Source organism: Drosophila virilis, chromosome X, assembly GCF_030788295.1.
Source record: "Drosophila virilis strain 15010-1051.87 chromosome X, Dvir_AGI_RSII-ME, whole genome shotgun sequence".
In the NCBI taxonomy this organism is placed as follows: Eukaryota; Metazoa; Arthropoda; class Insecta; order Diptera; family Drosophilidae; genus Drosophila; species Drosophila virilis.
In genome coordinates, this window is record NC_091543.1 from 7,803,330 (window position 1) to 7,830,865 (window position 27,536).

Consider the following 27,536-nt stretch of genomic DNA (forward strand, 5'->3'; position numbering starts at 1 on the left):
ACAATGGCCGAAATTCGTTTGAGCCGCAGCGAAAATCCAATTCATTGTTGCACGCCACGCACGTGGTGCACTGTTGCCTGCTGGCCCTTAACACCTGAGTACCCGAGCACCTTAACCTCAATCTCATTAATTATTAATGACAGACACTTCTTGATCTTGCTCGCGCCAGAGCTGGTGCTTACTCTCAGCGAACGATACTATCGATCAACAGCTAATCAGTTGTTGTTCAGCGCACGAATCTCGGTTAAAACTGGATAAATTCTCCATACAAATATCGATAGCTATCGATAACATAGCTCAGTAAAAAGCAACATCGATATGTGAAACAAATATTTAAGTTTAGCAACAAGATCTTCATGAACTGCTTACAAATCGAAGCTATCGATGTATCGATAACACACGTTACCTCAGCTTTTGCCAATAAGTCTTCAGCTTTCAATCGCGCCCTTTAATGTCTACAGTTGCAAACTTTCTTTTATAGCAAACATCGTGGCATTTATCGATAAGTCGCTTCGATTGCACTTAGCGGTAATTGATATCGATAGTTGCTCGAACACTTATCGAATCGCTTGCTCGATAGTTTAGCCAAGCTTTGCCCATGGTCGCACCGTGATCCAGCTTGGGGCTCATATTGGGGCACAGGTCCATTGCGTGCTGCGTGTGAACTTGATGGATGCACTGCCTCCGCTCCGCCTTCTGTTGCGCCTGCCGCTCGCCTCGCTGCCACCACACTCTCCCAGCCGCAGCGCGCACCACACGCAGCCGCCGGGCACTTTGCTGGAAATTAAAATGCATACTCAAATTCGCATTCGCATTCGCATTTGTTTGCGCCTTTGCGCATTCACTAAAAATCCAACTATAGCTGCCACATTTCGTTCCCGTTGCCGCTGCAAGCTCTGCCGTCCCCCTCTTGCTTGCAACAACTCGGTGTCAAAAGTCAGAGACATGCAATTTGGCATTTTTCGCCGGAAAATAATATGCATAAGTAGTTGGTTCTTATGTCAATATAACTGAATGCCAAACTATCCTCTTCGCGATTTTTTCGAGTTTTTAGAAAGTACACTCTCTCTCCCTTCTTATCTCTCTATCTCCCTCTCAATCTTAACTCTATACTCCCAGAAGTTGTTCAAATTAATCCCTATTTATTATGCCCATCTTCCAATTTATTAAGACATTTACTTAAGACATTACTTTGTTATTTAACTTATTTTTTCGTTGAATTTTGATTTCTTAAAGAAATTAATTATCTCTTTTTAAATTCGATCACAGAGTGGAAAGAGTATATGAGGTGTATATATATAAATCGGTGTGTCCTAACTGATTGACTGTAAATTGAAATTTCCACTGTAGTTATGTATGTGATGAGGTTGCATGCTAAGACGGGGTTTCCGGAAATTCCACCCATATGTGTGAAACAATCGCGAAAAACGTTCACATTTAGCTTTGAGAGATTTAATATTAAACGTGCCACGTGGCTTGGCATCATTATTCAAAAATCAAGTGAAAATACATACATACATACATACATACATACATACATACATACATACATACATACATACATACATACATACACACATATGTACATACATACATACATACATGCATACATACATACATACACACAAACATACATACATACATACATACATACATACATACATACATACATACATACATACATACATACATACATACATACATACATACATACACACATACATACATATGTACATACATACATACATACATACATACATACACACACACATACATACATACATACATACATACATACATACATACATACACACATACATACACACATATGTACATACATACATACATACATGCATACATACATACATACACACATATGTACATACATACATACATACATACACACATATGTACATACAAACATATGTACATATAAACAAATGTACATACATACATGCATGTCTACACATACCTACATATCTACACACCTACATACATACATACATACATACTAACTTACTTACCCACATACATACCTACTCCTCCTGCTCCGCCTCCTTGGTGCTCCTCCGCCATGCTCCTGAGGCTCCACAGCTTCCAGTGTTGAAGCCGCCTGCGCCTAATTCATACGTGAAGCCTGCAAGCCTTACTTACATTTTTGAGAATCGAGGAGGAGGGCAACTTTAATAAATATATTTTCTTATTTAAGTTTGCTGCGAAAAAAGACAAATTGGTCTGATATTGGCATAGAAGATAATTTGCATGCATACATATACGCACATACATTCATACACACACACACATGCACAAGCACATATACACATATGCACACATCTACATAATTACACACGTAATTTTAATTCAATCAATTTGGCATCTGAATTTGGCATCATTATTCCTAGTTTATAATATATGAGTAGTCTATGCTATATATATCTATATTATGGGCATTATAGATCGGAAAACAAATTATATCGTTCACAGCTTTGGAGCTTCAGTTGGAGCTAAAGATTTTCTAGTCCTAATTAAATCGTTGTTTATTACCTCAAGCAATAATAAAATAAACATTATTTAAGCTTGACAATTAAAAATCAGGAAGGGTTCACTTTTAGCCTTTCACATATATTTGCACAACTTGAGCATACCCTGCACACTTAGTGGGTATTACTAGATTACAAAAAAAAAAGAATATATTATTAAAAAAATAAATAATTTGTATAGTTGTTGTATTGCTTCTGGATGGGTGTTATGTGCCGAGCAGCGATTCGATGCTGAAGCACGAATTGTGCTGGGGCTTGTGCTGCGCCAGCGGCGGCGGCGGCGGCTGCGTCGGCTCTGCGGGCAGCGGGGGCAGATTAGTCGGCTCCAGTGGCTCCAGTGGCTCCAGTTTTATCACAGCGCTGCCGTCGCAGCTGTCCTCCGGACAGCTTCTTTGGTTCGTCAAGCTTTGCGAGTTGTCCAGGCTGTCGCTGCAGACTCCGACCACATCGATGGGCGGCTCATCCTGCTCGTACTGCTCCAGCTCGTCGTGCTCGTGGTCGATGTCGTTCCGGTGCGCGGCCAGATAGTCGGCGCGCAGCTGCTCCACATTCACGTCGAGTCCCTTGAGCCGCAGCTTGCGCGCCTGCCGCTCGATCGCCTTGGCGATGCGCTTGCTGCGCTGTGCGCTGCTCGTGAGGATTGGTCATTGATTTGGGCTTAGACTTAGACTTTGGGTCGCATCTGGTTAACTGTGCCGGCCACTTACCGTTCCCTCGCACGAAGCTCCGGCAACGGTATCGGAGCACCGCTGCAGCTCTGCGGCTGTGCATTGTGCGCCGGCCGACCCGGTCCCTTCTTCGTGTGCTCCTTCTTGCGCCACTTAGCCCGCCGATTCTGGAACCAAACCTGGAAGTGAACAATATTTAATATTAATTAATATGACTAAAAAAAGCCTGATCTAGGACTTGGGTTAGCGATTGACCTATCGAATCGATATGTCGGGGCGCTCGCGAGACGAGCAAAGTCACAAAAAACAAGCAAGAACTTGGTTCTCGAGTGATATTACAGCTATATACTGATCCGATTCTGGTGAAGATTGCTGTTAAATTGGGGGATTAGCTTGTTTGGATAAGACATTAGCTCAGAATCTAGGCAACTGGCTAGATTCAGCTGTGAACCCAGCCTTAACTCATCCTATTTCTGACAATTTTTATTGAAACAAGTCAATCTTTATATACACAAAGCTCTTCCCCTTAATTGATTGACTGATTGACTGTTGATTGACTGATTGACTACAAGACGAAATATTCGGAAAATTCAAACTCCAAAGGGGCGGAAAACATTTGTCAAAGCTCGGATGAAAAACATTTAAGACAATGCATGCTTAAAATTGTGCCAAGCAAACGCAATTTCAAGAGTCTGCGTGATTTAGTCGGACCAGCAAGCGAGAGGTCGCTGGCTCAAATGCCGCAGCAATTGTTAGTTTTTCTTATTGCTTTCTATGAATTGCTAAAAGAAAGTGTTATGCTGTCGCGAGGCTATCTTTTGCCCAGCTAACTTTAGCCTGGATGATAGGGAAATCATTTATTTATTATTTATTATTTGAACCAGTTTTCAGGCAATTTGCATGAGCATACCTTTAAGAATTGGCTAACAAATAATGAGAGACCGTTCGCTGAATAATGAATATTGTGATTATTATAATATCGTTATCATCATTTAGTTATAATGGACGTAGCGCTGTGTGCGACTATTCACAGTTTCAGTTTCGATATGCACTCGTTATTCATGGGGTTAGACGGCGGGTCGTAAACAAAATGGCGTCCCTAATTGAGGGGCAGTTTGAGGAGCGACTCAAGCGCGACGCGAACGCATTTCGAGTGGGCGGGCGAGTACGAGTGCGAGTGCGAGCGAGTGTGTGTGTGTGTGTGTGAGTGTGTGAGTGTGTGTGTGTGTGTGTGTGCGAGTGTGTCACTTCAATTTAAAGTCATTTGCATGCATTGTGCATTTTTTAATGTGCAGCAAATTGTTTTTGAGTAGCTGCATGCGATGCTCACATTGCCTGCGCTTTAACGAGCGCCTCAAACCTCAAACCTCAACCCGAACCAAAAGCAAACCGAATCGCACCGCCCATCAGCCAGCTGGCTCACCTGTCCGTCTGTCCTGCTGTTCGTCTCTCCGGCTGTCTGTCTGTCTTTCTGTCTGTCGCAGTACCTCGACTCGTCTCGTCTTGTTCGCATTGACAAATTGATATGTCATGTCAAGAAACAATTTCTGGCTAAAGCGTAGACGAGTGTCTCAGCCAAAGAAACCGACGACGATAATCACACGGCTGACATGCAACCCGTCCTCGTCATCGTCGTCATCGACATCGTCATCGTCATCGCCAGCGTCAATCGGAAGGGGCTAAAACTTGGTTGCAATTGAAATTACATTGCAACAGCAAGCGACACGAAACGCAATTCGAAATGAAATAAAATGAATTGTAATGAATAAAAATAGTCAGGTAATTGGTTTTATTGAGTAATTGAGTTGCAGTTGCCCTCAAATTGTTTTACAACAAGCACGCAACTCGCTCGATGCCCGATGGCATTACCAATACCAATACCAATACCAATACCAATACCAAGACCAGCACCAATGCCTTTACGAATATCGATACCAATACGAATTCCAACATTAACACTAATGCCGGTACCAATACCAATACGAATATCGATATCAATACCAATACCAAAACCAATACCAATACCAAGACCAGCACCAATACCTGTACGAATATCGATACCAATACGAATTCAACATAAACACCAATGCCAATAACAATACTAATATTAATACTAATATTAACACTAATACCAATACCAATACCAATACCAATACCAATACCAATACCAATACCAATACCAATACCAATACCAATACCAATACCAATACCAATACCAATACCAATACCATTACCAATACCAATACCAATACCAATACCAATACCAATACCAATACCAATACCAATACCAATACCAATACCAATACCAATACCAATACCAATACCAATACCAATACCAATACCAATACCAATACCAATACCAATACCAATACCAATACCAATACCAATACCAATACCAATACCAATACCATACCAATACCAATACCAATACCAATACCAATACCAATACAATACCAATACCAATACCAATACCAATACCAATACCAATACCAATACCAATACCAATACCAATACCAATACCAATACCAATACCAAACCAATACCAATACCAATACCAATACCAATACCAATACCAATACCAATACCAATACCAATACCAATACCAATACCAATACCAATACCAATACCAATACCAATACCAATACCAATACCAATACCATTACCAATACCAATACCAATACCAATACCAACATCAGCAACAATTTCAATAATAATAATTTCAACAATACTTTCTTATTGCTTGCAGTAAAGATAGTAGCAAAGCAAATTGATGATAATTTATCAAGTCTTTTACTTAATAAGAGATAAATCAATAACTTTTGGTTGCACGGAAGACTGACTGATATCGGTAAATAGTAATTGCAATATTTGGCTGTGCTCTCGATTGAATGCTGTCGCTGATTGATCGAAGCTGTTCATGTGCTGACAACTGCCTTTTGTTTTTTGCTAATTAACATTATCGATTATCAATTGATCTATTAAGTAGATGGATACTTACCGCTATGCGGCCCTCCTTCAGGTCCAGACGCATGGCCAGCGCCTCGCGCATAAACACATCCGGATAGTGGCTGCTGAGAAAGGCGCGCTCGAGCTCCTCCAGTTGCCAGGTGTTGAAATTGGTGCGGCTGCGTCGACGATTGGCGGCGGCTGCGGCGCTGCTCTCGCTGGCCGTCTCATCATCGTGGGCGGACGCTGACGCTGACGCCGAGGCCGAGGCGGAAACGGAGGCCGAGGAGACTGCAAAAGTCGATAAGTCGTTGGCATTAGCCGCTTTTGCAAATGGAGCCTGCTGCCAACAAGCGGGCATAATTAACTGACAAGCGCGTGGGCGGGGCAGTTGTATTCGAAGGGCGATGGTGAGGGGGGGGGGGGGGTGGGTTGGTAGCCAACTAGGGTCTGCCCGTCTGTGCATGTTGGGTTTCGCTTACGCTCCGCTCGTATTATAATTGCAAACAATTAAAGTCTATTTATGTAAATTTCCAAGATATGCTAACGGCTAACCGCACACAGGAACAGGAACCCAGTGCCACGCCCACAGCTTTGCGGCCCCAGCCAGCCAAAGTCTGTTTGCCCCAGTCCCTGCTCGGGCGCCCAGCCATAGTCGCAGTCCCTGCCCGGGCGCAGATTGCATTGGCAACGTTGTCGGTGCCCTGCCCGTTGCCGTTGCCCGTCGTTGCCCGTCGTTGCCGTCGTTTGTCTTTCTAATTTATAGCAGCGCAAATTGGTTTTCACAATTAGGAAGTGGTGGGTGTTGCCTGAGCCTGGTGGCTCGGATATGTTTAAAGCGCCGCTGCGGAAGTAAATTACATGCAGCGCAGACCCGATTCGGGCGCCTAAAGGCAGCCAACCACCCACCCACCCACAGCTGGCTAGGCCCAATGTTTAGTTGCAGTTTTAAGTGAAATTTAATTGCAAAATTTGCTGGCTAACCAATTAGAACTGTGCGGGGCTTGCTGGAGTGAAGGTGGCCTAGCTAAATAAAAGCTTATAAAATGCACATCAAGCACGTGAAGATTCGATTTCAGCAGCAGCAGCTCCACGATGATGATGAGCCCAAGTCAAGGAGCTCAGCTCGCAGTCCGCACCCTTGAGTAGCTGATTCGAGGCGCTGGTACGTGATATTCATATGTTAAAATGCACACAGATTTCAACAATTTATAAACACATCTGCTACCAAAACGAAGGAGTGTCTCGCGACCCGTTCCAACCCTCGACTGGCACAACAATGGACCAGACACTTCATAGAGTAACACACACACACACAAGGGGGGGTAAAGGCGAGGAGGGGGGGTAACAGGTCCTTGTCCATTCGTACGAATCTCGGCTCTTGGCTCAGCGGCCTCATCATCACACTTGAAAGAGTAAATAAAATATAATTCCTCAAGGGTGTTATAAATAAAATTATCTGAATTATGGTTTCTGTTGACTTTCTGACTTTCCCCCTCTCCCTCGCTCCTCTCTCTTCCACTCTTTTCCTCTCTCTCTCTCTCTCTCTCTCTTGCTCGCTCTTGTTTAGCTGTGGCATAGTTTCGCTTGGGGTCTGTGCCCCTAATTTGCAGAGCAAGCGCCTTCATATATTAACTATAATCGATAGGAAGCTGTGGACGCGTCGGCCTCGCTGCCTGGCTGGGCGTGTCAGAGCCGAAGTTAAAAGGGGCTGGCCCTAAATCAGATAATGGACAGGCATTTGATAAGGCCGAGCACCGAAATTATGACAGCCACCAAATCGGTTTGGAAAATAATCAATGAGCCGCCCAGCAGAGGCATATGCGACTTAGGGTCTAGAGGAAAACATTCAAGGAACAGAAGTTGAGCTAAGAAATCGATTTACGATAAATAAAAGACGGAGCCCTTAATATAGACACAGCCAGTGAAGAGCATCCTCGATGCCATCCTTGCACTTCTATAAAATCGATAATTATCGATTCTGCAAAATGCTTAACTCGAAAACTATTAGAGCTGAATACATCTAACTAGGCAACTAGGCTCTCTTGTAGCTTTAACTGCTTTAAAATATTTCTCTTTTTATATACTTAGCTTCCCATACTCCATTCAAAAATTAAAAAGTAACTTATTTTTAAAGGTATAGCCCTGGGCAGAACTGAAAATAACGATCGGTCGAGCAGTAGAGTCCTTTATGGCAATATATTATCATTGCCAAGATATTATTTTTATGAAACTCAGCATTTACGAGCTTCACTTCAGTCGCATAGTTGCGAAAGGGTATTAGGTCGTCGGCCTGCCGAACTTATTCCAACACTCTCGTCTGTTGCTCTGTAGTTCTTGCTATATTTTTCGCCTGTCCCAATTAAATCTTGTACCAAAATATTCGTTAGCTCTCGAATGTGTTTTGTTTTCTCCTAGGACTTTGCTGCTGGGATATATTGAAGCATGTTCCGGCTGACGAGCAAGAGCTCCAGGCTTCACAATACCCCAACTCATCTCAGACAGCAACTCTTTCTCTCGCTCTCTCTCGCTCCCCTTCTCTCTCATTGTCCCGCTAGCACCTGCTTACATATAAATCTGTTTGTTGTTCCTTGTATTTTGGCCTAATTAAAAATGGGTAGCCCAATTTTAATTAGGCCAGCAAATGGTGCACAGTTGCGAGGCGCTTGCAAATTTGCATATAAATAGTATAAATTGTTATTGTCGCTTTTGTTGTTGCTGTTGTCGCTTTTGTTGTTGACTCTGCGGACAGTGTCTAATCTACGGGCTGCTGCATTGGGTCCATCTAACGCCTATTGCCCCTTAGTTTTGGCTAATTTCAAAGGTCGTTAAGCAAACAAACTCAAGTGGAACCAAATGCAGCGACAAAGAGCGAGCGCGTGAGGTGGAGAGAGCGGAAGAGAGACAGCGAGGAAGCAAGGGGGCGATTGGCCTGAACTGCGGCCCTCGGGGAGAAAAGAAAAATAAAACACGGCTCATGACCATAACGCTGAGCGGACAAAACTACCCGCCTCGGGGCCAAGCAAAAGGCGAATCAAATCTCTAACAGAACCGTCGCCAGAACTACTGCCAGCAGTAGCAGCAGCAGTAGCGGCAGCAGTAGCAGCAGCAGCAGTAAATTTGGTCCCACAAGAATCAGCCGAACGACCCACAAAAAATTGCCCAAAAAATCACCATAAAAATCTATAAAAAAAATTAACTAGCAGCAACAACAACAATAAAAAACGTGGGTAAAATGCACAAAAAAAAAAAATAGTCGAATAAAAAATATAAAATGGAAAAAAAAAAACGTAGAATAAACGTTGGGCTCATTAGCATTTATAGGCCACACAAATGTCAGACGTGGGGGTTGTCGAAAGGCCGCCTCGGACCGGGTCGTGGCACCTTTTGAGGTTCATTAGAAACTTGTCACATGATTTGATTTGCTTTTTGCATTTTTTTTCTCTTTCTATTTTAAACTGAAAAAAATTGGAACAAACTGACAAAAAATGAAAGTCAAATAGAGGCAGAGGCGCAGTAAAAACAAGTGAGAGGGATTTGGTTGGAAGTGCCCGACTAGGCGATGCCCTGAAGCCTCTTCTAAGCAATTGAAGCTCGATCTATGAAAGTTACTTCATTTAATTTGGAGACTTTAGCCCTTGAAAAGTAAGAGGTTTGCTCAAAATAACGGGATTTCTAAAACGATTTTTATCGATTGCTTGAAAACGAAGAATTTGCTTCGTTTATCGGAAACAAACTTGTACTGCCCGGGCACTACGAGGAGACGTAATCCGAGATAGACGCAATCATACATATGCATGGATGCACGGAGCAACAAACTAACGGAGAGACGGAATCTCGGACGGAGGGATGGACGGGCGGATAGATGGACGGAAAGAAGTACGGACAATCGGACAGACAGACGGACGAACAGGACTAGATTGACTCGGCTATTGATGCTGTTCAAGAATATATATACCCAATGGTATCTACGATCCATCCTTCTGCCTGTTACATGCATTTGCACAAAACCAATATACCCTTTTCACACATTTTCAATGGGTTCAGGTTATAAAAAATGAGGGGCAGAAAAAAACATGAACGTTAGGTCACACACACACATTAGGGCTGCTAATTATGCGACCCGCGGCATAGCTAGCACCCCCACCCTTTTCCCTCCACCCTTCGCGCTGCCTTGTATCAAACAAAAAAAAAAAACATAAACAACTACAAAACAGGGCGTTAAGTCAGCCACGCGCCCTCCTTTTTTTTTTGCAGGGTATTCGATTTGTTTCTCCTGTTTTTTATTTATTTTTTTTTTTGTTGCCTTGGTTTGTTTTTTGTTGTTGTAACCCCTTTCCCTGCCCCTTTTCACTGCCTGTCAAAGTCGTTTAGCTGCTTGTTGTTGTTGTTGCTGTTCTTTCACTTTGATGAATTGTTCGAGAATCCAGAGCTGCGTCTGCAACTTTGGAGTGTGTTAAATTGTTTGCACACCGCACGCTAAATGCCCAGCCCGTCCCCGACCCCCTCGGAGAATCTGAGACGTGGGAATCCCGAAGAGCCGCAATAAGAAGGCATCTCGAAACACGGCCAAAATCTACAAAAGTTATATTGCATATATGAGTTAAAGGCTTTATCATCTAAAAGGGGCAGCAAAAAGTCGCTTGAAAGCGATTCGCAATGGGATTTGAGCGTCGAACCAATATCGTGCGCAGTCGATGGCTCGAACCCCCGAGTGGACAAAATATTTGTATCTTAAATTAAAATTATAATATAAGAATTGTTATTGGTAAATAAAAAAGCAGTTTGTTACTCTCGCACGTCGAACGCCGGGTAATTTCTGCAGTATTGTTCAGTTTCTTACTGCTGGCATGTAATTGGCCAGGTTAAGCGGTGTGCTGCAATTACATTTGCAATACATTTACACACCCATTCCCTAAGCGAGCGCGGGTGCGGTAGGGGAGGAGTGGAGGAGGGGTGCTCGCTCGCACAGTGGGCAACAAATGTGTGGCAGTTAAATTAATGAATTTCTTTGCACTTGCCACGACGGTAATTGGCAGAGGCCCAACAGTCGAGTGAACTGACCCGAGTGGACTGACACAGGTGAGGATAGGGGAGTGTTGCGGGGGGTTAGGGAGGGCTCACCTCAATCTGAAGCGATCTGGCGAACTGGCGCGTCAGCTGCCAAGTTGCACATGAATTTATATGAGTTGTTTGCATTAAAATGAATTGATCGACACGACGAGCAGCGGCCGCGTATGTAATCTGCCACACACACAAGCCCGAGCCTCCTCCTCCTCCTCCTCCTCCTCCTCTCCTGGCGCTGCTGGCAGCCCGGGTGCCGGGTCATTGCTCATCTGCCACGCCAGGCACGTCAACGCAGCAAATTACTTGCCGCTGCTGCGCGATGCAAAATTGAAAATTCAAGTGGTTAACTTGGCAACATGTTGCCGATCCTTTAGTGTCCCCCCCCCTCTCTCTCTCCTTGTCTGTGTCTGCCTCTCGCTGGTCTCGTGTTGCATGTTATGATTAAATTTTGATAGCCAACAACAATCAAGTCAAGGAAAATCAATAATTTTTACGCATCTTGTTACGTTGCTGCCAGAGTTGGAGCTGGAGCTGGAGCTGGAGCTGTAGCTGCAGCCTGTGCCCAGCCCAGCCCCGGGTCCGCTCTGACGAAAAGCTCTCAAAGAACGATCGCTGCCCGCGATCGACGCCGACAGCGGGCAGCGGACAGCGGGCAGCGGGCTGCGACACGGCAAAGCGGCGCATAAATGTTTTGTTGTTTTAATGAAGACGTCGGCTCCAGCTTCAGCTCCGAAGAAGACATCAAGGCGTTGCATGCCAGCAAAAATGTTTCCTCTTCTTTTTCATTTTTTTTTTTTTTTTTTTTTTTGCATTTTCTTATTCCCTACGTTCGAGGGGCGCGTCAGCGTCTGCGTCGTCTGCACGCCATGACTATCGAGGCCTTTAACGCTGTCTTGGCTGCTGCTCCCGCTCTTTCGCTCCCTCTCTCTCTCTCTCTCTCTCTTACTCTCACTCAGTCTTACTCTCTCGCTCGCTCTCTTTTGGTCGCCCTGGCCTTTGCGGCTGCATTACGAATAGGGTCTAATTATTGTGGCAAGCCCCTGAGCTATAATTTGCCTGATTGATTTACATAACGATCGAAAATGATCAAGACATTAATTTCTTATTAACGTCGCTCGCTCGCTCGCTCTCTCTTTGGCTTGCTGTTGCGCTCTCGCTCGCTCGCTCGCTCGCTCGCTTGCTCGTTAGTTTCGGCTTGGGCTGGCTTGGCGTTGGCGTCGCTGCCACTGCACAACATCCCAGTCGCAGTTCCAGTCCCCAATTCCAACATTGTTGCTGCCCGCCTGCAGCTGCATCGCTGCTGCGCCTGCGCCTGCTCTGTCTGGGGCGTAACTCTGGAGCAATGTTCCGCGTACGGCGCTGCCGCTGCCGCTGCCGCTGCCGCTGCATCCGCTGTCCATCTTCAGCTGCTGCACATAGACTTTTTTTCAATTTCTTCATTTTACTGCCATTTGGCCTGCGCTCTGCATTCGCTGCTCGAATCTTGCGCTAGAGGGCGCCACTGCGTACCGACGGCCAACAATAACAATCAATCGCAGACACCCGCTGCAGCCGCTCTCTCTCTCTCTCACACACACACACATACAGTAGTGCACCTTCCCGTTGCCCAATATGCAATCGCGCACTTTCGCACTCTCTCACACAATGTCTCTCTTTGAAAGTTTTGTCCAATTTGGTTTGCTTTCCTTTTGCCTTTGCCTTCCTTCCAGTGGCTTCGCTTTTTGCCTCTGCGGCTCTCGCTGATCGTTTTGTTCGTTTCGGACATAATTAATGTTAGTTTTAACGCTGCTTGAAAATGTTATTTCCCTTGATTATAGCAGGGCACAACGGACAACGGCTGTTGTTCGTTGTTGTTGTTGTTGTTGTTGTTGTTGCTGTTTACTGCCGCTGATTGTTGGGTCTTGGTGTTGGGCCTGGTTGCCTGGTTGTTGGCGTTCCCTCGCCTGGTTTGCTGTAGGCAGTCATGGGGAAACATTTTATGACGATTACTGTAATTCGTTGCCGCAAACAATAATTACTTTCCATTACGAAAATGGCGGGCATATTATCACCTGAATATCACACACATGCGCATGCACACACATAGACACACACACACACACACACACACACATAGAGCAACTGCAAGCAAGAGCGAACACAGGTGTTAAGCGTATGTGCCGACATCGTCGCAGTCAGCGTCGCAGTCAGCGTCGCAGCCAGCGTCTGTGTCAGACGTCAACGTCGCCGACGATCGCAATTCGCCACGGCAAATGAAACGTTTCGCTGCGGTTGCGAGTCAAAGTCGTTGTGGCGTTGTCTAAAATTTTCGGTAATAAAATATGACAACTCAATCAAGGCCCATAAAAGCCAAGGCACAACAACAACAACAACAACAGCAACTGATGATCAGGGCGGGTCTGGTTTCAGTTTCGGAGCAAAAGCTCAGTAATTTGCAGAGGCTGCAAAGGCGATCAAAATTTACGATCATTTTGTTTTCAAAATCAATTTAGAAAGGAAGCGCGGCAAAGATCAGCCAGCGCACAACAGATGCTCAGCACGGCGAGAGAGAGAGAGAAAGCTCTGCTGTGGCCAGACAGAGTCCGAGCTAAAGCTTCAAATTGAGTTCTTAAGTTGTGGCTGCATTTTGCGCTGTGGTCCGTGTTGGTTCCCTCCTTTCACTGATCGCACGATCAGTTTGCAGTTCAGGTTCGAGGCTGCCACATTGTTGACCGCGGGGACGGGGACGGGGGCTTGGTTGAGGTATGCGGGATTGGGGCTTACAACTGGTATCTGGCCGAAACTTTTGCTTTTCGGCAGTTATTAGCAAGGTAAAACACGAGTCTTGCACATTTGAGAGCTTGTAATTTACTTAATTTGATTACGAACGACGTCCACCTCGAGTGGGCGTGCAACCCTGGACCCAGGGTACGTATCTCGGGGGTATCTCGGCTGCAATCTCTGCCCGAGCTGAAGAAACAGCATGCAGGTGCAATGCAAGGTTCGAGCTGAGCTTAGGCAAATATGCAATTTAAGTGGGTGGATGGACATGATTGGAAAATTAAGAAATCGAGCTCAAATCAGCGAACCTATAAGCTGAGGCAAATCAAATTAACCAGTTGAGCTTTAAGCAAGCTTTCAGAAAAAACGAATCGAACGGAACAAAGGAACAAGCTAAGCCTTAAGAAACGAATCAAACACGAATCTTACAAAACATACGAAGGACACGAATCATAATCGAATCAAAAGCAACAAGTGAACTACTCGAGCTTTAAGCAACGAATCAAAAGCAACACGTGAACTACTCGAGCTTTAAGCAACGAATCAAAAGCAACACGTGAACTACTCGAGCTTTAAGAAGCGAATTAAAATCGAATCAAAAGCGACATTTGATCTAGTTTAACTGGTTGAAACGGAGCAAACGAACTAGTTAAGCTTTAAGAAACTAATCCAAGACGGATCAAGTTGCCGGCGCGACTCAGCACAAGTTCAAATGAACTGTTCAAATGAACTGTTCAAATGAACTGATTCCGCAGCTCAACTCGCGGAATCAGAGCTCTAAGTAAATCGAATTTTTGGTTTTATTTATTTATTATTGTTCTTGTCGAATTTGCGTTCTATTATTTTAAGGCTTAAAATTAATTGTGCAAACAAATTTAATTTATGAGCAACAACAAAACAACAACAAAAATCTATTAATATAAACAATAGTTTATTAATTGAAAGTTATGTATGTGTGTGTGTCTGGGCTATGGCTTATGATTTATGCATAAGGAAGGCGAACAGGGCTACAAAAGTGCTAAAAATGAGCAACAACAACAACAACAACAACAACAACAACAGCAGCAGCAGCAAGAAGAAGAAGAGCTACAACGAAACGGCAAAGCAAAAAAGCAGAGCGCAAAAATAAAGCTCAGCATAAAAATTGATTTCTGCTGCTGCTTTAATAAATTCTCAGCTGCCTGTTGTTGTTGTTGTTGTTGTTGCTGTTATTGGCCCGAGCCAGAGCGGCAGCAACAGCAACGACAACAACAACAACAACACAATCTCAATCAATTTCAAGTCGCACATCACATCAAAACAAATTACCAGGAATTAATTTGCCATCAGAATCACGCAAGCGCAGAGACTGAAACTGAAACTGAGACTCGAACTGCAGCTCCAACTCGAAACTGGAAACTCGAAACGGAGACGGCCGGACAGCGACACCGACGTCTGAAAAGGGAGAGAGCGAGAGAGGGAGAGAGAGCGAGAGAGCGAGAGAGAGAGAGAGGCAGACGCCAGGACGTGCGGCCAACGAGTTTGTTTGCGGCGATGGCGATTAATAGAGCGTCATGATGGTGGCTAAGAGGGGCGCGTGCGAGGGCGAGGGCGAGGGGATGGCGGTGATGGTAGGTGCCGTGATTAATACATGAGGATTTAATTAACTTGCCATGCTGCGCACTTGCGCTATCTCGCTCACACCTGCACATATATCTGTATGCCGCCCACACGCCCCACACACTCCCGCTCTCGCTGTCCATGTCGAATGCTCTCTTCACTTGGCTCAGTGCACAAACTATGGCAACGTCAACGGCGGCTCGGGCCATCGAGCGAGCGACAGAGAGAGAGAGAGAGAGAGAGAGAGAGCAAGCTCTGCAAACGGCAACTTGTTGTAAATGCTGTGCGTAAAAGCAGAGCCCTGTATTTAAAATTGATAAAATGGGCAGGCAAATTCGAATCTATAAGCGCTACGGCATATATTTACGCATTTTCCGCGTGTGTGTGTGTGTGTGCATGCATATATATATGTGTGTATATATGTATATGTTGCATGTGCATATAAGAACAGCATCAAAAGCTTTAATAGACTGTACGCAAATTGGGCATTACATATACATATGTAATTAGTACACACACACACACACACACACACACACACACACACACAGGCAGTTCAAGAGCGGAGCTGTTACACATGTGTGCGTACATGTAATTGAAACGTGTTTTTCTTTATCTGCCTTGTCCATTGTCCATTGTTGTTGTTGTTGTTGTTGTTGTTGCTGCTGTTGTTGCTCTTGCTGGCGAACGCCTGCAGCGCGAAAATCGGTGGCATGTATAATTTTTATCACCTTTAATTAACTTTTCAATTAATAAAAAAAAACGTAGCAGCAGCAACAACAACTCGTTGTTGTTGTCCTCGTTGATGTTGTTGTTGTTGTTGTGTTTGTTGGTGTTGCTGGCAAATAAAATGCCGTCGGCATTTGAATTACCTTTTGTAGACACGCAAATTTGCGAGGGGCAGCAACAGCCGTTGCAACAAGGGGGGCAACTGCAAGGCGCAAATTGCGTTTAGAGCGGAACTCAAAATGGGGCAGAACGTCCAATTCCAAATACCCTTATCTATACCATCAATAAAAACATGCCAGCTCCAGACTGATTGACTGACTGACTGATTGACTGATTGACTGACTGACTGATTGACTGATTGACTGATTGATGTTGGGAAACTGAAATTCTTACGCTGTTACCAAGGCTTCTAACATGACTTTTAGCCCGAAATGTAAGTTTATTTCATTTTGCTCAAAAATATTTATATTCAAAACTGAGAACTTTTGTGAAAGACTCGGCTGCAAATCATAAAAAAACTTTGGCCCCAACCATTGGATTTACTTAACCAGATTTGGTTGTTGCCAATTTTGGCTGCAGCTGAAATTTAGCCCGCAAATTCCGCATGAAAATATTGTCTTAATTCAATATTTTCAATAGAACGGGCAGATACAAATTTAAATAAAGCTGTCTCGAATCTTCAAGAAATTCTGGGCACAGATCTTCCAAAAGAATTTAAGGAATATTACCTTAACATGGATAGATAGATAGATAGATAGATGGATATATGGATAAATAGATGGATAGATAGATCGATGAATAGTCACAGAGATACATTTATGGATGAATAGATAACTAGATAGATGGATGCATATAAACATATCTCTGCTTCTTTCCTTTATTTTTTATAAACATGATTGCTTTGTCTTCTATTTGACATAGTTTTCAATTTGTACTCAAAACAAATCTGTATTTTTCTATAAGTAAACGATAACTCACTGAAAACGATAATCGATCGATAGCTGATTACACAGCAGCTATCGATAGGCGAACGAAAAGCTATCGATAACTAGTTGCTTATGACTCTTATCCTTTTGAGCTACTTCACAAGCAAAATTGCCATTTAGGCATACATCTGCATAATATATATCGATAAATGTTATCGATAAGTGGTAAAACTTTTAATTTCGCATATATGTGGAATATATTGGCATTGCTTGTAACAAGCAAACACACACACACACACACACACGCACACAGGCGAAAGTTATGGCAAAAATATTTGCCAAAAATTGATTAAAAACCGCACACGAGAACAAACAACAAAATCATTTTCAATGGCAACAGAAACGGAAATCACAACCAAATATACACACACACACACATACACGCACAGAGAGAGCTAGAGAGAGAAAGAGAGAGAGCTAGAGAGAGAGGGAGCGACTGATAGTGATAGAGATAGCTAGCAAAATGGCTACAAAGTCAGCTAAAAGTGTCATTACAACTCACAAAAATCCAACAAAAGTTTGCCAAAAACCGAGCCCAGCAAAACTTTCAGGGACGTCTGGGCCATTGTTGTTGCTGTTGTTGTTGTTGTTGTGGCATAGGGCTCAATTCAATTTTATCGTTTCAATATTAACCCAAAACAACCCCACAATATTGCCTTCATTTAAGGTTTATTAGATACAACGACAGAGACGGAAACGGAGACGTAGACGGAGACGAAGACGCGGGGCGTTGGGCGGCCCAACGAGCGGAACGCCAGGCGATGGATACAAGAAATATGTATGTAGCTACAACAACAACATTAACAACAATAACAACGCAAGCTACCAGCCAGCCAACACACACACACACACACACACAGCAAGAATTTTCCAATTTACAAACGTCGCCAAAAGCCAACGAGAAAGCTTTTTGGGGGGCGCTTTGCCGTGTTGTTGTTGTTGCTGTTGTTGCTGGCGAGGGGGAGGAGTGGTGTATCTGTGTGTGTGTGTGTGTGTGTGTGTGTGTGTGTGTGTGTGTGTTCGTGTAACAAGGATAAATGCCGCGCTGTGATTGTGTGTGTGTGTGTGTGTGTAACGGCATAAACATTGATCCAACCGTAAAACTGGCTGACAATCGTGGCCCGCCTTGCCATCCCTTTCTCCGCCTCGCCTCCCCCCGTCTCGCCACCGGCCGCATATCCTGCCACAAAATCCCAGCTCGGACGCCCCATAACCGTATTGCCAGGCGTGGCACTGAGCCAAACCGAAACGACGCCAAGCCAAGTGTATAAATTGTATTAGCCCCAAAGTGTCGTGCGGGACGAACGGGACGAATGGCAGCTGCTCGGGCTGCATACGGGCAGCTGGGAGTGGGCAAGAGGGATGGGCGGGGACGGGGGGGGCATAGCCGCCTGCTGGCCGTTTGGTGGTTGATGCGCGTCGCAGTCGATGCGTCGCCTTCGCACGCACGCACGCACGCATTCGGCGGCAGCCATGAAGAAGAGGCCAACATGGCTGCCACCTAAGACCAGGACAGAGCCGCACGACAGATGACATGGCACAGGGGACAGGCGACAGGGAGCCGAGGGGGCAGCGAAGAAGCAACTGCTGCCCGGGTGCTCACAACAAGTGTCATTTGCAGCAAATTGCAAACCGCAACAATTTCACAAAGGACTCACAATACGAGCGACAGGACGAGCGACAACAACAGCAACGAGTGTGGCAACTAGGCACTAGGGGGGAAGGGGGTCGGCGCTCGGGGGGCGACGAGTCGAGGCAACGGCTGGCGGAGCAATCTGTTTCAATATAAACGCACATGAGGCATTTACGAGCGCCAAGCTTTCATAGTCTAGTGGGTGGATACACGGGATACGCTTGGCTGCTTAGCTCGCTGCTTGTTCAGCGAGTGCGTGAGTGTGTGTGTGTGTGTGTGTGAGTGTGTGTGTGTGTGGGGGGGGGGGGGGGGGGGGGGGGGGGAGGTTGCCACTTAAATGCCTCATGTTGTAGTTTTAGTTTAGATTTGATTTCTGCCTTTTTATGCTCGTTTTTCCTTCTTTTTTGGGGGGTATTATGCTCTGTTCTTTGTACTTGTGCAGTGTTGGTTAACGTTTGTCCGCGTAACGAGTAGCGAGGGAAAATAAATGAGCACACGAACAGATCCAAAAATGTAAATGTTTTTACTCGGCTTACAAAATGGAATCGCAAAATGCTCGTCTCTCTCGCGCTGCTTCCAATTCGTTACTCGTCACAATTTATTTACTCGCTACTTGTAATCTTTTATGTATTTTAGCCATTACTTTTGAAATATATAAATTCCTTATGTATTTATCGCAGGTCAAGGCTAGATACTCGTTACTCGTTGTAAGCTAATTATTTCTATTTGTAGTCCCTTAATTGGCGATAGTTACCCGTCACATATCGATTTGCACTTCTAACTCGTTATTAGCTTTCTCTCGTTACTCAATGCTCATCTCACTTTATTCCCTTGTAACTTGGTTAACATGGTTAACTTGGTTTTCACTCGTCACTTGGCTCCTTACTTGCCAGAAGTTACTCGTTTTCCCAGACTCGTTCCTTATTCTCACTCTTCTCTCGTTACTCTTTACTCGTTACATTTGCTTTTAATTTTAGCCAATGCAATTGATTTGCCTGATTTTTTAAAGGGTATTTCAATTCTCTACTAACTTTTAGCAATCGCACTCGCTTTCTATTTATATGGCTTATGGCCTCTTTTGGGGTTGTTTAAACAACAACAACGGCGAGTAGTGTAGCTCTGTGTGTGTGCGTGTGTGTGTGAATGTGTGTGTGTGTGTTATTGTTGTTGCTGTTGTTTGCTTTATTCACTGTTGCGCTTCGCACACATCTTCGTCCCTTGGGTGTCATAATTCTTGACGAGCTCATCTTTTACTTAAGTTTTACATAATTTTCATGTCGTTGCCCGAGCAGCGCTTGTGGGTGGACTGGGCCGGGGCATATCACTTGGTAAGCCCCATGGAGATAACATAAAATCGAAACGTGTGTGCAGCTATGCCAAAAGGGACGACAAAACATTTGACGCTGGCTGGCGAAGGGGATGGGATTGGGGTTGGGCCAATGGAGGGGGCCTCGGTTTTTGTGGTAAAACGCTTAACTCTACGTGTCTGCGGCTTTTCCTTTCCGCCTGGGCTTTCGTTCGAGCCGAAGGAATTTTCTGTTCGCTGGAATCAGGGGTAATCCCCAAAATAAATATGTATGTAGCTATGTGTATATATGTATTTAATCATTATTGATCAGTTATGAGATTTGTGATTTTGTTGCTTGTTTTTGAACAAAGCACGTTTCGATAAACTTTACTTTAAGTAAATAATTTGTGCTCAAATGATTTCATGTAATTATAAAACGTTTTTTCTTATTATGTTGAGCTTGGAAAATATTTAAATAAACATAATTAAAGCTCAATAGCAATGTTTCAAATGAGCTGCGATTGGTCGAAGAATAATTTTGGAAAAAAAGGTTTCGACCTTAAGGGGTCATATCTGAACCAAGCTCAGCATTTCATTTATCCCACTATTTTGATCAGACATATTTACAAATTAATCAAATGGCACTCAACATTTCCCATTATTTTCTGAGCGTTCCTGACAAATGACTTAAAAGGAGAGCAGAAACAATCGGATAATATATATTATAAAAAAATTGACAAAATTTATATGTATTTCCGACCTAACAGAGAAGTTATGCACTTCTATATATAATATAGAGTATATATAAATATATACTTCTGACCGATTCATCCTTGAACAGAAATATGATATAGAATTATCTCTTATCTGAGCATATTTCACTTTCTAGTGTTATATTAGAGATAAGTGTCTAGATATATATATAGTTATGTAACACTTTAGTGTTTATTCTGACGGGTTCAGAGTCTGGATCTAGGTATATTCAACTGAAATTGAAGCAGCTTCCAACTAAATTGAAGCTCCATGCACTTAAAGCTAGGTAGCTAAAAGTTCTGGCAACAGATTGAATAGAAGACCTCAAAGTTGAGATGATTTAAATGAAATGGAATAAAGTAAAATAAAATAAAATCAAATAATAAGGAAACTATTTGGGATTAGTTTTTGACTGCAAGTCAAGAGGCAGAAGAAGAAGAAGCTGAACAAAATGTCAGATGTCAAACCCCCTTACCCCGTTACCCCCTTAACCCGCCCACCCGACCACCCATCTAACCGCCTCCTCGGCAGCCTGAAGTGCCACTTCGCATTCAAGTTTCCACTTCTGTGCACTTCACAAATTATGAAAAAAGAAAAGCGAAAAGCAGCCAAAATGCAAAATGACAACAAACAGGCTGCCAAGAGAAGCGGATAGTGGCGGCTGGGTGAGGGGGGGGGGAGTAGGGTGTAAGAGCCAGTGAATTCATTTGCAATCCTTCTGCTTAATGGCACTCCTAAACGGCTAATCTCAAATGGCCTGGCCAATTTGCCTGCCAACTTATTGGCCATTTGCTTAGGGGGCGTTCGGGGGGCGTGGCTGCATAAGATACAACAACAACAACAACAACAAATATTACGCCTCAAAACTGTAAATGGCCAACAACAACAACAGCAACAGCAAAGCGAGTTAACAAAAATGCAATGGCTTTTAGTCGAGCGGGCGCCCACCACCCAACCTCCCACTGCCCGCCCCCTCCCTTTCTCGGGTCGCCAAAACATTTGTTGTTATTTTTAATACAATTATAAAGGGTATTTTGAGTTTGTCACGAACTGTGTAACGCAGAAGTAGGAGATTCAATCGAGCACAAAAATTATATAGATGCATACAAATATATATATATATATGTATATATACATATATTAATATATAAAGCGACAGATATATAACGCAATTAGCCTGATCGGACTATTTTGTCCGAGCCATGCGTCAAAAATTGGAATTTTATAAAAAATTTCTTGTTATTCTTGCTAACCAATATGCTTCTAAACTATTATTCTAGACCATCTTTGCAAAAGTTGACAGTTACATACATATATCAGGTTTCTTACCAATAAGAAAAATCTAATATTATATATACAGTTATATATTATATATTATATATAAACAGCTGAATAATTATTTTTGGTGTAAAGAACTTTTGTGCATGTTTCTGAGCCAAACTTAGCTAATACGAGCTTTGGTCTGCCTCAAATATATATCCAGGATTGCAACGATTTGGATTATCGTATCATATCGGGAAATATCCTTGGTAAATGAAGCTCTAAGTAGAGTATTTAAGCTGCGGCTTGCCAAGAATAGTCGCGCTTTCTTGTTTTTCTTTTTTTTTTATTTCGGCAAATTTCATTATCTGCAGCCGCCATCTTTGTGCTAAACGGCAACACACACACACACACACACACACACACACACACACACACATACAGACAGCCAGAGGCGTGGGGTTTTTTTTTTTACTCTTTTGGGGCTTTATTTTACCTAAGCCAAATCCGCCCCTTGAAGTGTTTATCCTTTTGTTGTTGTTGTTGATGTTGTTGTTGCTGAAGTGTTTTCAATTTAAGTTTAGCGAACAAAACGCCTTTTGATTTTTATTAGCTGAATAGCTCCACACGCCCACGTGGGTGGTTTGGTCCGTGGAGGGGGTTGGGCACAAGGAAGGGTTGGGTATTGTGCTGTAAGCGAAGGGTGAGCGGGGGGAGGGATGGTTTAACGTGAAGGTTGCTCGCTGCCAAAATGCGATTCCATTTGGCCGGGCACTCGTGAAATTTTCAGCTGGCTAGCGGCCAACGAGCACAAATTGGGTGAATTTATGGGCCCAGCCAGGGTTGTCGCCCTCGTAAATTATGCAAATAACTTGGCAGCGCGGGCGAATGGCTCCACTTTGCAGCTGTTCGGCTTAAATATGCATGAATATACACATGTACTATATACTTATACTATATATATTTGTGTTTTTTTTTTTTTTCTCTCGAGTATTTCAGTTATTTTTGGCAGTGGTCGCAGCTAAATGAGAGTCACTTAAATAATTATCATTTCCCGAGGCAAAACGCTCGTCAAAAGCTCATTTGGAGCGTCTCGCGCCGGGCTGGCTGAGTTGCTCCGAAACTGACGAGCGACCAATTAGGCAACGAGACGAATGATGACGTCTGATGCTGAGCGGCTTATTAATTATGGGGAAAAATCTGTGGAAATCGGACCAGCCAACCAGACCAGAGGCGCACACAAATGCGCATTAGCCGCTGATGTTGATGGCTCCGCGTGGCTTCCAGTCTTGTTTTTGGGCTTCTATCAATTACCCTGCACGCACGTGTGGTTAGCTAAGCAATCCGTTCGGGTTTGTCTAGCCTCAGCACAGTCCGAAGACAAGCAGCGCCTGTCCGTGCAACATTTACGAATGCGACACAAAGAGGAATGCAAAAGCATAGGACAGTTGCGAGAGGAAAGTGCCGCACAAAGCGGAATCAACGAAAACGGAGCCAAACGTTTAAGGATGCCGCACAAAGCAGAATGAAAAACTGTTAACGTATTGCATAAGCTACTGTAAGCGTATCGTGTGTTCGTTGCGAGTTCTATCAAATGCCAAGCTTGTTTTCATCTAGGAGCATCATCCAATTGACTCACTCGCAGCTACACTTCAGCGTACATACACAATTAATCTATGGTCTAGGTAGGCCCCTTAGAAATGAAGGCAATTACCAGACGCGCTCGCGGTCGGCGAGGCTAATGAGCAGTAGGAGATCAACTCAATTCATTCATCACTGATGATCACGGCCGATGATGATCAGCAGTGCCCGGGATTGGGAGCCGGCACGCTGGGAATCGACCAGCTCAAGCGTTTTCGGGGCGTGCCAATGGCGTTCTTATTAATTTGCTCAATTTCCACAAGCGAGCAGCGAGCGGCGAGCGGGGGCAGGGCTCAGCGGAGACTGAGGGAAAGTCAAGGAGGAAAAAAAAAAAAAAAAAAAACTTAATTAAAATGTCGTAAACGTAAATTGTATGTTTGTTGGGCTGTCGGTTTGTCGAATTGGCGGGGCAGGAGGCGGTTAGCTCCCAAAATAATTAAGACATTTCACTTCGGACCGCGGGCCAAATGGAAAAATTGTTAATACAAATTGTTTGTTGCCCAATTTGGGCCATACCATGTTTTTCCTCAGCTATTGTTGTTGCTGGCGCTGTTTCGGGTCCGCGACCGAAAACAATAAAAATGACTAATGGCAGCTAATTTCCCGTCCTCGTCCAAAGACGAACTGTTTTACAAATTTCTTGGCCCGCTCGGGCGTTTACCCAATTTGAGAGGCGGCTCAAAAAACGAAAATACATATACATATACATATATACCAGTAGAAGAAATAGTTCTGTTTTGCGGGGGCGTTGACGCCGGACACAATGGGCAGTCGCAGTCGCCTTTAATGACAGGACTCGAGACGAGACGGGACGAGACTCGGAACTGAAATTGGCATAGCAATTGGGAGCAGGAAGCCGAAATGTTTGTGGAAATGGAAATGGAAACATTCTTTCTGCTTGGCCTGTTCACCTGCCGTGCTGACAGTTTTCGCCACCCCCCCCCCCCCCCTACAGCTGCTGCCCTTGTGCATTGCTCCTGCTCCTGGGCGACCTCTCAGTCGAAGTCCGTTTTCAGGCACGTTGACAAAATGGTTTGTCAACAGCCAGCCTTATTGGTGGATAATCTGAATGGATGGCTGCACAAAAATGGTGAACATTCATAAATAGTTGCTTATTCTTGTGTTTTTCTTTTTTTTTGTAATTGCGGTTGAATAACCTTAGGAAACAGCACAGGGGCTTAAGATTTTAAGGGCTAGTGTTGTCAAGTTCCCAAATTAAGGAGTGGGAAAATGCTCAAAGGACATTTGGTTTCTTGCAAAATTATCGCGGCTTGTAGCCCGACTTATATTGCCCCACAATAACTTTAAGCAACCCTTTTCTTCTTCCACTTTTTTCTCCTCTTCTTCCTCTTCCTATTCTTCTTCTATATATCATGCCTATCACAGCTGCGCAATTTGGTTTATCGCCAAATTGTCTTCCAATGCTCTACCAAAGTTTGGCCACACTAGCTTTTAGGCATTTGCAGTTTGGGCACATTTAATACTGTTCCGGCATGCCAAATTGTGTGAAATTTCATGCATTGTTCAATGCATAACGTGAGCTGTCGCACTCAGCCCTCTCTCTCTCTCTCTCTCTCTCTCTCTCTCTCTCTTTCTCTCTCTCTCTCGCTGACTCACAATCTTGGTGCCGTTCGGTTTCCTAATTATTTTTGCATGGCCAAAAATAAAAGGCACAAAATTGCTTGCCAAATTTAATTACGCGCATAATCAAAAAGCAACAAAAATAACGGCAGCTCTCTCACAGGCACGCACACACACACACACACACACAGTAGCAAATGAGCGAGAGAGAGAGAGAGCGAGAGAGGGCAGCAACAGCAACAACAATGTCACAAATGGCCGCTGCAGGCGCCGTGGCGCTAGCGTCGGCCCACAAATTTTGTTGTTGATTAAAAATTGATCAAAAAACATAACAACAAACAAATTATGCATAGTTGTTGTTGTTGTTGTTGTTGTTGTTGTTGTTGTTGCTGTGCGTGTCGCAGCGAATTGATTAAAAAGAGCAATGCGATTGAAATTTTATTGGTAAATTGAATAAAGTGCGCGCCGGGGCGCCAACAACAAAACTGGATTCCGTTTTGCGCTGCTGCTGCTGCTGCTGCTCTTGTTGTTGTTGTTGTTGTTGTTGTTTTAGCCTGTGCTTTTGCGATTTTGTGCTGTTAAGCGTCGCAGTCGACGTCGCTGCCAAAATGCTTGCTATAAATTAATGAGTCGGCCACATATTGTGACCTATGTGTGTGTGAGTGTGTGTGTGTGTGTGTGTGTGCCAGATGCCTTGCTATTGGTGCAGGCAATTGGGTTGTGAAATAATTTAATTATTAAATAGATTACAAATAAACCTTTTCCCACTTAAGTTGCTTATAAAAAATGCTTAAATTATTTACTAGTTGTCAAATAAAAGCCCATTTTTTTTTTGCCCTCAGCTGTCAGAAGAGCGGTTAATGCGTTGCTGAAAAGGCGCAGCCAGTGTAGCCTTTAGGAAAGTGACACAAGGAAGAATAACAGAGGAGAGCAAGTGAACGAAGGAAATGGTAAAATATTGGCCTAAGATTTACGATATGATTAACGCCTAGGTTAAGCAGTCAGTAAAACGTTTAAGAATTCAAGATAGAAACTTAATTATAGACTTTGCTTAGTTAATTTAGCTTAGTAACCGACACATCGAATAATTGTGTAATCCAGGGTAAGTTCTAGAGAAATTGAAATTATGATTTATAGATATAGAGCTGAAGCTAAGCAGCGCAGCCAGTGAAACGTTTCCGAATGTGGAAAGGAGGAACAGAATCGTTTAAGAACTCACCCTCAAGCGCCTCCGTTTGCAGCATTTTACGTGATGCTGGCTCCAGTGCCTCCACCTCCACCTCCAACTCTTCGTCCTGGTCCTCGTGCTGCTCCTTAAGCTGCTGCAGCTTACTCGCTGCATTGGCCGCAACGGCAGCCGCATTGGCGCGCTGCAGCAGCGCCATGTGACGCAGCATGTGCACGGAGGCGTTGCCGGAGGCGCCAGGCGCCGCTCCATGGCGATAGCTGGAACTGGAATTGGCTCCGCTTAGCGGATTCAGGCCCAGAAATGGCGCCCAGCCGGCTGCGGCCGCATAGAGCTGCAGCGCAGATGCGGCATGTGGATGCGTTGCGGTTGGATGGACGCCGGCACCGAAGCCTGGCAAGCCGCCCAGCAGCGGGGCTTGTGTGTGCGCCTGCGCAGCAGCTGCCAGCTGCTTGAGCAGATGATCCATTCGCGGAACGGTACGGTGGTTTGGCTTGATGTGAGGCGGGGAGGGGGCGGGCGTTGTGCGGACGGTTGTGTGCCAAATGCGGCTAACTGTGGGGCGGCTGGAGGCGCAACTGTTGCATCACACGTTAACCAAACACGACACAGCAACAAAAACAACAACAGATACGGCCAAAAAGGATGTGCGACTCGAACTTCGTCTTGGCCGCAGAATGCAGAATGCAAAATGCAGAGAGAGAGAGACCCGGCGATGGCAGCGATGGAGACCCACTGTGCGCCGGCCGCGGCGGCGACAAACAAATTGATTCGAATTAAAATTACACTCAAAGCTCCGAGGCGCTGATTTACGCGCCGAGCGAGCGACCAAACAGAGAGAGAGAGAGAGCGAGCGAGCGAGAGAGAGTGAGATAGAGAGAAGAGGCGCGCGACGACGC

General features: G+C 44.3%; 1 protein-coding gene across 1 annotated transcript; it reads right to left on the bottom strand.

Annotated features, from left to right (window-relative positions):
* Positions 1-2,616: 2,616 nt before the first annotated feature.
* On the bottom strand, positions 2,617-27,536 carry OdsH (Ods-site homeobox). Its single transcript, XM_032440729.2, has 4 exons — positions 26,671-27,536; positions 6,207-6,445; positions 3,248-3,387; positions 2,617-3,167 (listed from the first exon to the last, which is right to left on the bottom strand). Exons 1-4 carry the CDS (start codon positions 27,104-27,106, stop codon positions 2,747-2,749), a joined length of 1,236 nt encoding a protein of 411 aa, XP_032296620.1. The 5' UTR covers positions 27,107-27,536; the 3' UTR covers positions 2,617-2,746.

Excerpts from the sequence above, each read along its gene's own strand:
- OdsH (XM_032440729.2), bottom strand. The coding sequence starts at position 27,106 with ATGGATCATCTGCTCAAGCAGCTGGCAGCTGCTGCGCAGGCGCACACA. Across the intron at positions 6,446-26,670 it reads GCAAACGGAGGCGCTTGAGG|TCTCCTCGGCCTCCGTTTCC; the intron begins GTGAGTTCTTAA and ends CGACTTTTGCAG. Across the intron at positions 3,168-3,247 it reads GAGCTTCGTGCGAGGGAACG|CGCACAGCGCAGCAAGCGCA; the intron begins GTAAGTGGCCGG and ends CCTCACGAGCAG.